This window comes from Ursus americanus, chromosome 11, assembly GCF_024610735.1.
Source record: "Ursus americanus isolate L20-20 chromosome 11, mUrsAme1.1.p, whole genome shotgun sequence".
NCBI classification, from domain to species: Eukaryota; Metazoa; Chordata; class Mammalia; order Carnivora; family Ursidae; genus Ursus; species Ursus americanus.
In genome coordinates this window covers 23867279-23879513 of record NC_142137.1, presented here as the reverse complement: position 1 = coordinate 23879513, position 12235 = coordinate 23867279, and the positions used below count along the sequence as shown (strand labels likewise).

At 35.7% G+C, this 12235-nt stretch overlaps 1 protein-coding gene across 2 annotated transcripts in view; it reads left to right on the top strand.

The window, feature by feature from the left end:
- The window catches only part of ATG5 (autophagy related 5), a 122895-nt gene that overhangs the window by 32612 nt on the left and 78048 nt on the right, over window positions 1–12235 (top strand). For both annotated transcript variants that reach the window (XM_045806969.2, XM_045806970.2), the window contains exon 5: window positions 11675–11837. In XM_045806969.2, coding sequence (XP_045662925.1) covers window positions 11675–11837 — 163 coding nt within the window. The remainder of the gene's footprint in view (window positions 1–11674; window positions 11838–12235) is intronic.

Below are 12235 nucleotides of genomic sequence, written 5' to 3'. Positions count from 1 at the left end.
ATGTGGGCAGTTGATTTTCTATATGATTGCCAAGAGAGTTCAGTGAGGGAAGGAATAGTTTTTCAACAGATCGTGCTGTGTCAGCTGGATACACACATGTAAGAGAATGAAAGTGACCTGTATAAAAAAATAAGTAGAAATAGATCAGAGACCTAAATGTAAGAACTAAAATTATAAAGCTCTTAGAAAAAAATAAATGTTGTGATGTTGGATTAGGCAGTGATTTTTTAGGTATAACACTTAAAGCACAAACAACCAAAGGAAAAAGAAAAACAGGTGAATTGGACTTGATCAAAATGAAAAACTTTTGTGCTTCAAAGGCAGTGAAAAGACAACCCATAAGAGAAAATATTTGCAAAATCATATATCTAAGAAAGATCCAGTGTCCAGAATATATAAAGAAGTCCTAGAATTCAGTCATAAAAAGGTAAATAACCCAATTAAAAATGGGCAAAGTAAAAAAAAAAAAAAAAGAAAAGAAAAAAAATGGGCAAAGTATTTGAGTAGACATTTCTCCAAAGTAGATATATAAATGGCCAGCAAGCACATGAAGTGATGCTCAGAATAGTTGTTAAAAAAAAAAAAGGCAAAGAAAGACACCATTGGGTTATCCCTTTAACCTGCTAAGATAGCTATAATCAAAAAGTTGGATAACAACAGGTGTTAGAGTGTGGATTAATTGGTACTCTCCTATGTTACTTGTTACTCTTAGAAAGGTAAAATGATGCACTGCTTTGGAGAATAGTCTAGCAGTTCCTCAAATAATTAAACATAGACTTGCCATATGACCCACCAATTCCAGTCATAGTTACATACGCCAGAGAATTGAAAACACATGTCCACCTAAAAACTTGTACTGGGATGTTCATAGCAACATTAGTCATAATAGCCAAAAAGTGGAAGCAGTCCCAGTGCTCATCAGCAGCTGAATGGATAAACAAAATGTATATCTACAGAATATAGTTGACCCTTGAACAACATGGATTTGAACTGTGTGGGTCCACTTATATACAGATTTTTTTTGGATAAATATAGTACAGTATATTCTTTTCCTTAATATTTTCTATTCTGTAGCTTACTCTATTGTAAAATACAATGTATAAGACATATATCATACAAAATACGTGATCGATTGTTTATGTTATTGATAAGGCTTCCAGTCAATAGGTTATTAGTAGTTAAATTTTGGGGGGGTCAAAAGTTATATGCAGATTTTCAACTGCACGGGGAGAGATGTGGGTTGGCACCCCTAACCACTTGTTTGAGGGTCAAACAATGTAATTTGGCCATGAGAAGGAATGAAGTACTGATACATGCTATAGCATAGACGAGCCTTGAAATGTCATGATAAGTAGAAGGAGAAAGACACAAAGCCTGCATATTGTGTGCATACTGTGATTCATTTATGTGAAATGTTCAGAATATGTAGAATCTATAGAGACAAAGTAAATTAGTGTGACTGCTTATAAAATGAGGTTTCTTTCTGGAGTTGCGTAATTTGATGGTGGTGATTGTTGTATACCTTGTGAATATACTAAAAACTGCTGAAATGTACTTTTTTAAATGGTGAATTAAGTGAATTGTATCTGAGTTATGTCTCAATTTAAAAGAAATAATGGTTAATAATTTTTCATATTTGGGGAGAAAACATTAATCTGTGTGTTGAAGTATCTCAGGAAATTCAAAGCAGGTAAATATATAGAAAAACAAGTATATCATAATCAGACTGGTGAAAGCCAATATAAAAAACCTATACACACACAAAAAAAACATGACATAAAAGAGAACAATAAGTGATGATGAATGATGGCTGCTGTCTTACAAGAGATCAAAATACAATGCAGTGATATCTTAAAGCACTGGAATAAGCTACAGAGTGAAGAACGCTAGAAATGGTAAATAAAGGATAAATGTAAAAGATTACCTCATTTAACTTTTTTAAAAGGCAAATGACTATTAAAAGCAAGAATAATATAATTTTAAAGGAGGGTTTATAGTGTCTGTATAAATAAAATGTATGACCACATTTGTCTAAAGGATGGGGTCACTGAATCCGCAGTTAACTGTGTATCAAAGAAGAAATCGCAAGGGAAGTTTAAAAATATTTCAAACTAAATGATAATGGAAACACAACAGAATTAAAGTTTGTGGGCTTCTCATAAAGCTTGGCTTAGAGGGATGTAAAAACTTTCTGTAGTAGGAAAACATAGCTTACTGATATCATGAATGAAAGATGGGATATTACTACAGGTCCTACAGCCATTGAAAGGATAGTAGGATATATAATGAACAACTTTATGCTAGCAAATTTGACAAATGGACATACTCAGCAAAAATACAATTTACTGAAACTGACACAATAAATAGATATGAATAGCCTCTAAATGTATGAAGAGGTTGGATTTGTAATTAAAAATTCCTCACAGAGGGGCGCCTGGGTGGCACAGCGGTTAAAGCGTCTGCCTTCAGCTCAGGGCGTGGTCCCGGCGTTATGGGATCGAGCCCCACATCAGGCTCCTCTGCTATGAGCCTGCTTCTTCCTCTCCTACTCCCCCTGCTTGCGTTCCCTCTCTCACTGGCTGTCTCTATCTCTGTCAAATAAATAAATAAAATCTTTAAAAAAAAAAAATTCCTCACAGAGTGAAACTGACCAAGTTTCATTGGTGAATTTTATCACATATTTAAGGAATAAATAGTACTAATCTTCACAGACTTTTTTCAGAAAATAGAAGAGGAGGGAATATTTCCCAAATTGTTTAACAGGCCAGAGTAACTGATATAAGAACGTGTAATGGATATTAAAGGAGAAAAAAAAAAACAGCCCAATATCCCTCATGAACATAAATGCGGACACTCTCAAGAAAATACTAACAAATTGAATCTAGCAGTAAAGGGTAATATACCACAACCAGGTTGAGATTGTCCCAGGAATATAAGGGTGATTCGAGTTTCAAATATCAATGAATCGATGTAATTCAGCACATTTACAGAAAAAAGTAGAAAAAATCATACAATCACGTAGATCCTTACCAAAAAAGCTTTTTTTTTTTTTTTTTTTAAAGATTTTATTTATTTGACAGAGATAGAGACAGCCAGCGAGAGAGGGAACACAAGCAGGGGGAGTGGGAGAGGAAGAAGCAGGCTCATAGCGGAGGAGCCTGATGTGGGGCTCGATCCCATAACGCCGGGATCACGCCCTGAGCCGAAGGCAGGCGCTTAACCGCTGTGCCACCCAGGCGCCCCACCAAAAAAGCTTTTGACAAAATTCAGTACCCATTTGTCTTCAAAGCTCTTATCAAACTTAGGAATAGAAGGGAATCTCCTTGATTTGACAAAGAGTAAATATGAAAAGTCTATGGGTAGTTTTGCTCTACTGCAAAATAGGTTTTCCCTAAAAACAAGGTGCTGTTAAAAATCACAGGACTTACAGGGAAAATGCATTAAGGGCACAAACCCAAAAGCTTTATTAGTGATGAAAAAGATAGGGACCTAGTAAAAGCACAGTTTTACGTAGGTTAAATGGTTAAATACATAAATACTATAATAAGTTTGACACTTTATCTTGAAAAAGACTAAGTTTGCTTGTAGAGATGAGGTTCGGAAGGGTTTGCAGCTTGTCAGTTATTGTGAAGTGGTGGAAGGAAAGTTATCAAATCAGACAAAATTGTAGCATCGAATGTGGGTGAGTATAGCTTGTAATATGAATTGAGGTAGCAGATCTGTTGCTGAGATGTGTGTATTTTGTGGCTCAGTTTAGCTGTGTGCAATTTCTTTGTTCATTTAGTATTTCTTGTGGACAGTATTTACAAAAGTAACTGTGAAATTCACATTGTTCCAGTTGTTCCCTAATACATCATTTGCTTTGGAACAAATCCAAAGAACTCGAACAGTTTAAATATATACATAAATGTATGTGGTATGTGTGTGTGCTCTCTTTCTCTCCATCAAATAAATAAAGTCTTAAAAAAAAAAGAAAAATGAAAACATGTTCACAAAAGACTTGTACACTAATAGCCACAGTGTGGATACAGTTTTTTTTTTTTTTTAATTTTATTTATTTGTCAGAGAGAGAAAGCGCACAAGCAGGGGGAGCGGCAGGCAGAGGGAAAAGCAGGCTCCCTGCTGAGTCAGGAGCCCAATGTGGGACTTGATTCCAGGACCCTGGGATCAGAACCTGAGCCAAAGGCAGACGCCTAACTGACTGAGCCACCCAGGCGTCCTTCTGGATAGAGTCTTAATGTCTACTAACAGGTTTTTGGGTGAACAGACTGATTTATCAATCCAGTGATACGTATAGTACTCAACAGCAAAAGGGAACTAACTATACATGCAGTAACATAGATGAATTTCAAAAGCATTATGAGAAGAAGTGAAAGATGCTAGATTACACAATATTACCTAATATGATTCTATTTGTATGTGATTATATTATAGGCAAAATTAATCTTGTGATACAAATTAGATCAGCTAGGTGGGTCAAAATAAGGGAACTGATTGCAAAGAGCACCAAAGAACTTTTTTTTTGGTGTGATGGTAATATTTTATAACTTGTTTGGGCTGACACTTATGCAGTGTTAATTTATTTAACTGTATACTTAAAATTTCTGCATTTCACTCTGTGAATTGTATCTCAATGAAGTTGACTTAATTTACAAAGTTTATTGAGAAAGCACAGGAGAGAACAATCATGGTCTCTGCCTTGTGGAGCTTAAGAATAGTATGATCTAGGGGCGCCTGGGTGGCTCAGTCCTTAAGCGTCTGCCTTCAGCTCAGGGCGTGATCTCGGTGTTCTGGGATCGAGCCCCACATCAGGCTCCTCTGCTGGGAGCCTGCTTCTTCCTCTCCCACTCCCCCCCGCTTGTGTTCCCTCTCTCGCTGGCTGTCTCTCTCTGTCAAATAAATAAATAAAATCTTTAAAAAAAAAAAAAGAATAGTATGATCTAAGAATATAAATGATATTGTAGAGTCAAGTATATGAACGTTGTGAACTTAACCTACACTTGGGAAGTAAGAAATTTCCTGGAGGAAGTGATGTCAGAACTGAACCTGAAGATGGAGGAGGATATTTTTGGGTAGTTGTGTTAAGTGGTCAAATGATGGGCAACGAGAAAGAGTGTTCTAGGCAAAGGAGATATTTTGTGCAGAGGCACAGAAATGAGAGAGTATGACTGAAAGAATGTTTGAGCAGGTGACAGATAATCAAGATCATTGGAGCAGAGAATGTGTGTGTGAGAGAAGGGAAAGAAAATGGAATATGTGAAGTGGGAGCAGGAGATTATGATGACGAACTTAGCAGAAGATGTAAATCATTTATAACCTTGAAGGCTTCGGATGAAGTTTGATTTTATTCTAGAAGAGCAGAGCAGCTGAGGGAGAAGATCTGATTTGCATTTTCGGAAGATCCCTGTGACTCCAAATGTGAAAAATGCATTAAAGGTGTTAAGATTTGGGGCATGGGACCCAGCTGCAAGGTTTTTCAGAAATGTCAGATAGTTGTTAGTTTGTACTAGGAAAGCAGCTCTGGGAATGTTGAAAGTGAATGGATTCAGATCTGTTTAAGATGTGGACTCAATAGAACTTGCTTGAATGTAGGAGATAGGGAAGAGGAGTCAAGGGGGGAAACTTATTTCTTTACTTTGGGATTTGTTGACGTCTCCTATGCCTAATGGCATATCTCCTAGATTAATGAATGTAGGTTACTAGTCATGAGAAGGATCTTGGCTGGAGACAGATATTGAGGCTTTTATTAGTCTGGAAATGACGTGGAAGTAGGTAAGCTTATGAAGGTGAGTATGTGGAATGAAAAAAGCAATGAGGTGCTAGACTAGACACTTGAAAAATACCAACATTTGGGGCTCCTGGGTGGCTCAGTCAGTTAAGCATCTGACTCTTGGTTTGTCAGGTTGTCATCTCAGGGGATCGAGCCCTGTGTCAGGCTCCACCCTCCCGTGGAGTCTGTTGGAAATTCTCTCCCTCTTCCTCTGCTCCTCCTCCCCCCATCCCATCAAATAAAATAAATAAATAAAATCTTTTTAAAAAACCAACAACAACATTTAAGGAATGGTGCCAGAATAGGCTTTTGCAAATGAGAATGAGAAACAGAGAAAAATAGGTGTGGTGTCACAGACTTGAGGATGACTGCTTCAAAGAGTATATTCAAATGTGTTAGATGTTTGGTGAGGACTTAAAACAAGGACTGAAAGGTGTCATTGTTGACCTTCAAGACAGCAGTTTGCAAGAGTGGTGAGGGTAGCAGACAGATTGTGTGGATAAGAGCTTGATTGCCAGCTTGGTCACCTTAAAGGTTGGCTCTGCAGGGGAGAAGAAAGAGGACTGTAGCCAGAAGGAGGTTGAGGTTGAAGGAAGTTTGTTTTTCTTTGGGTGCTTGTTTTATTTTTAGGAACGGCTAATGAGAAACAGTGATTAGAAAAAAAATGGTTACAGATAATTATAGGAAGAAACGGGAATAATTAATTGAACTGCGTTTCAAAGACTCACAAAATGGAATCTAGCAAACACAATGGGAGATATTCCTTAGATTGTACCAGGAGGGAAGCAAATGATTGGTTGAAGGTAAGTTTGTAGATTAGATCTTGGTAAAATTAGAAGATTTAGGAAAATTGGGGCACCTGGCTGGCTCTTGGAGTTGTGCAACTCTTGATCTTGGAGTTGTGAGTTTGAGCCCCATTTTGGGTGTGGAGATTACTAAAAAATAAAATCTTAAAAAAAAAATATATAAGAGAATCAAGAAAATTTAACATTTTAGTGCTGATTTTAGCATTGATTCCATTTACTTTCATAGCATATTCTTTCATCCTGAAAATTATATCCTAGAAGATATATTTGAAAAATCTCCTCCCTTTCCATCCCCTCATGCACACATACCAAAGTGATCTTGGAAAGAAATTTTAAGATTTTATAAAATAAGGCTTTAAACTACGGCCTTGTATTTTCCCTTTCAGAATGCTGAGTCTATTAAAGGTGACTCAACAATCAAATAAAGTTACATTGCTGTGTATGTTAATTTGCTTATTTTGCCGTAACAAAATACCACAGACTGAATGGCTTAAACAAGAGAAATTTATTTTCTCACAGTTCACAAGGCTGGAAAATCCAAGATCAAGGTCCAGCAGTGTTCAGTTTCCGGTGAGGATTGTCTTCCTGTTGTGCAGTTGGTTTCCTTCTCTCTGTGTCCTTATATGTCCTTTCCTCCTTGTGTGTGGAGAGAGTGAGTGAACTCTCTGCTGTCTTTTCTTATAAGGACACTAATCCAATTAGATCAGGGCCCCACCCATATGAACTCATTTAACCTTATTTGATTCCTTAGGGGTCCATCTCCAAATACAGCCACACTGAGGATTAGGGCTTCAACATGAGAATATTAGAGGGATACAAACATTGAGTCCATAACATTATATTAGCAACTCCTGCATTTTTAATGGGATATTAGATTCTTTATGGATCATATGGAAAATTTTTGTTTGTTTTGCCCTCTTGTCTTAATAGAATTTGAAGTATTTTTTAATTGAGGTATAATTGACATACAGCATTATATTTTAACTGTGCAACAAAATGATTTGATATTTGTATATATTGCAAAAAGATCACTAGTTAACATCCATCACCATACGTAGTTATAAATTTTTTTTCTTATGAGAATTTTTAAGATTTACTCTCTCAGCAACTTTCAAATATGCAGTACGGTATTATTAACTATAGTCATCAAGCTGTACGTTACATCCCCATGACTTACTTATTTCATAACTGGAAGTTTATATCTTTTGATCCCCTTCATCCTTTTTGCCTAACCCTCCACCCCTGCCCCTGGCCAACTATCAGTTTATTCTCTGTATCTATGAGCTTTATTTTTCCCCCTTTTAAATTCCACACATAAGTGAGATCATTATGGCATGTGTCTTTCTCTTTCTGACCTATTTCACTTAGATAATGCCTCAGGGTCCATCCATGTTGTCACAAATGTTGAAATGTTGTTCTTTTTAATGGTTGAATAATATTCCATTGTATACATATACTATATCTTCTTTATCCATTCATCCATCAATGGACAGTTGGGTTGTCTCCATGTCTTGGCTATTGTAAATAATGCTGCAGTGAACATGGGATTGCCTATATCTTCCGAGATAGCAATTTCGTTTCCTTTGGATAAATACTTAGAAGTGGAATTGGCTGGATTATATGTATTTTATTTTTTAAGTTTTGGAGAAACCTCCGTTCTGTTTTCCATAGTGGCTGCACCAGTTTATATTCCATCAGTACAAAGGGTTCCTTTTTCTCTACATCCTCATCAACATTTGTTATTTCTTATCCTTTGATCGTAGCCATTCTAATAGGTGTGAAGTAGTATCTCATTGTGGTTTTGGTTTGCATTTCTCTGAGAATGAGTGATGTTGAGCATGTGTGCCTATTTGTCATGTGTATGTCTTCTTTGGAAAAATCTCTGTTTAGATCTTTTGCCTATTTTTTAATTGGAGGTTTGGTTTTTGTTGATGACTTGTATGAGTTCGTTATATGTATTTTGGATATTACCCCTTTACTAGATATATGATTTGCAGGTATTTTCTCCTCTACGGTAGGTTGCCTTTTCATTTTGTTGATGGTTTTCTTAGCTGTGCACAGACTTTTTAGTTTGTTGTTGTCCTACTTGGTTTTTTATTTTTTTGCTTTTGGTGCCTTTGCTTTTGGTGCTGAGCTTGCAGTATTATCAATAAATTGAAAGGCTTTTTTTTTTCCCCACTTGTAAGTAGTTTCAGTTTAGTATTGTTCGTTTATCTATAATCAGACTGTCTGGATTAATATTTTAATTAAAGAACACTGCTAATAATATCTAAGTAAATTGTACTTTCCAGATTACTTCTGTAAAAGTGAAATTAGATCAGTTTATCAGGCATTGTGACTTGGAAGATTCTTGAAAGCAAATAAACATGGTGTCAATCTCACTACCTTTATTTGCAAGAATTTGTTTGGACTGAAAAGATATGCGCTTATACACAACTGCTAATGTAACTAAGAAGATACTAGAAGTGTAATGAATCGAGAGTCTGTATGAATCTTACGGTGAAGCTTTAAAAAAAGATTTCCTGCTCTCACCCCAACCTAATCATGGAAGGAGGAACATCTCATACGTAGGAGATGAGGGGGCTTTGACTGAGACATCTGTCACTTTATTCATTGCCACGGTTAATTCAGTTGCTGTGACTGCCTACGTAGATATTTCCTCTTTCAGTTACTGCTCTCATATTTCCTTTGAATTCATTTCATTAAATAGTTTGCTTTTCTCCTAGATAGAGATGTAGAATATTCTGTTGAAACATATGTATACAAATACCTGCACTCTCCTGATTAACCCTCATTTGCAGTTGAGACTAGTTGTTTGTAATTGTCAGCTATCAATTATGGGTGTCCCCATTGGTCAAGTTTAGAATCCTGCAAAACAATGAAAATCTGGGAAAAGCAAAACTTTAGTACTTTCTCTGATTTTGGAGCCACTGGGAATAGCACCTGTACTGAAGCAACACTAGAAAATGGTGGGGTTTTCCCCCCTGATTTCTCAAACCACTGTTTTGAGAGATCCTAACTCCTTTTTTTCATAATCAGATTGTATACAGTTTTAAGAAATTCTAACAGTACATAAATTTAAATAGATCATAAATTCAAACTACATGAAAATAATATTTTCTTTGGAATGTGAACTTTCATGTTTTTTGCCACTCATACATACCCAAAATGGACAATTAAATTTACTAGCAGCATAGAGAACTGTACAATATCCAAAAGAGCCATTCTAAATTTAGAGATCAAGTATAACAAAGTTAAAGTTTTCTTAAATAGAAATAATTATTATAATGCTAATCCATTTGAATATAATAGAATTGATATGATGTACATTTTATTGTTTATCCTGGTCAGGAGCTCAGGCCAAATCCTTTCAAGCTAGCCTAAGCAAATACTGCTGATTGTAAAGTTGATTAAGGCAGGGACCGACTCTCTGCCATCCATATCCTCTCCTATCTTTTAGTTTTGCCTTTCTCTCTCTCATACTCTCCTTTTGCCTTTTCATTTTTACAGACTTTTATATTTTCTCATATTCTTTACCCTTGTGTGCCTGTGTCTGAAAACAACTACCTTCATTCTTTATGGATTTTTAGTTCAAGAGCACCATGAATCTAGAATCACTTTGTACCTAGAAGGACGGTTTGATTGTCTCAGGTGTTTCCCTCTCCTCCAGGCAGCTGTGACCAGTGGGTAGTTAAATAGTGGCTTACCTTTTTACTCAGCAGATCTATGAGATCAGACTCATTAAAACAGAAGGAGATATGACTGATTATTTGCATCTAAAAAAAATATACTTTAGAAAATAGCAATAGGTGGTCAGGTGCCCTTTTTGGCTGGAGGGCGTATTCTTAAGTTTCCTAGTCATTTTCGAGCTTTCCATCACTTGGATAATTTAATGTTGTCTCTTAATAGTGTCCAAATAGGCTATAACTAAATGCTTTTTTTTCCCTGCCATTATTATTTGTCTCAGTTTTTATCAAAGGACTTACAGAACCATAACTTTTTGGTAAAAAAATGTTTGAATATAATTATTTTAAATATTCAGGTCTTATGGAGGAAATGGTATTGCGTAGTAGTTAAAAACTGGGACTCTTGAGTCAGAATAATCCTAGCTTGACCACATAGGACTCTATCCGCTCTCTGAGCATTTTAAGTAATTAGTTAATTAATTTTTTTATCTGTGAAATAACAATAATACTTTTTACCTTAAGGATTGTTACGAAGATTAAATTACATAGTCCATATAAAAAGTATTAGTGCAGTGTCTGTCACACAATAAGTGTTTACTGTTGGCTCTTATTATCTTTCTTTTTTCAGTGAAAAGAGCATTAGTCATCTCATTTACATAACTGCTTATCTGCCCAGTGATCGTTGCCTCAACTGCCTAAAAGGTTTAGTGTAGGTATAGGATGTAAATTTAGCTATTTGACCTTAAAAGCTACATTTTAACAGCTTTCTTAAGGTCTGATTGACCTGCAGCAAACTATACACATTAAAATGTGCACTTGATAAATTTATACTACAATTTATGTATTCATTTGCCTATTGACATTTAAGATGTTTCCTGGTTTTGGGCTGTTACAAATAAAGCCACTGTGAATATTCACACACAGGTCTGTGTGTGAGTAGATGTTTTTGTTTCTCTTAGGTAATTGCCTAGTTGTAGAATGACTGGATCTGATGGTAGGTATATGTTTACCTTTTTAAAAAAACTACCAAACTGTTTTCCAAAGCGGTTGTCCTGTTTTACGTCCTCACTAGCAGTATATGTCTGTTCTCTTCCACATTCTTGTCAGCACTAGATACGGCCATATCAAAAAGCATTTTTGAAGTTATTACTCTTCCATATCCTTTTTTTTTTCTTTTATGTTGATTTAAAACATAAGGATTATCTGGAAAAAATACAAAATATGCCAGGTAGCTAAAGATTTTTAACTTAAAACTTAAAAAGTATTTGGAATTGTACTTTAATCTCTTTACTGGGAAGTTAAAAGATGGTTTGCTAAAAATGTTGGATAATTTGGGGAGATACAGTTCTTTAAGAAGCTAATTTTCTAATATGTGTACCTGTTTTATGTGTGTATTTTTTTTCCTTTGGTAGAGTTTTCCAGAAAAGGACCTTCTGCACTGTCCATCTAAGGATGCAATTGAAGCTCATTTTATGTCTTGTGTGAAAGAAGCTGATGCATTAAAGCATAAAAGTCAAGTTATCAATGAAATGCAGAAAAAAGATCATAAGCAGCTCTGGATGGGATTACAAAATGGTAAATATAGCAGTTTAATTTCTGACTACCACTTTATAAAGTATGAAATAACTGTAATTCTGTGAGTAATTGGTACATCTTAGAATTGGTGGTACAAGTTTAAATTCCAGCCTCTACACATAAAATTTTGCAAAGAAACTACCTTTAGTGATCACTTACATTGTACTCTTCCAACATCCTTCTCTTTCTGGATTTTCTAGCATTAGAGTTGCTTTGCCCAGAACATCAGATGGTATAAACTTCCTGTGTTTAGCTTCTGGAGAAAGTGCTCTTATTGCTAGTCATGATCTTTCTGGAATTACAACTGAATACCTTGTGTGTGAACCAAAGTACCTCCCCTTGGGTAGGGCACAAACTCCAACCCCTGCTTTCTCAGAACAGTAAGACTTGCTTTGTAC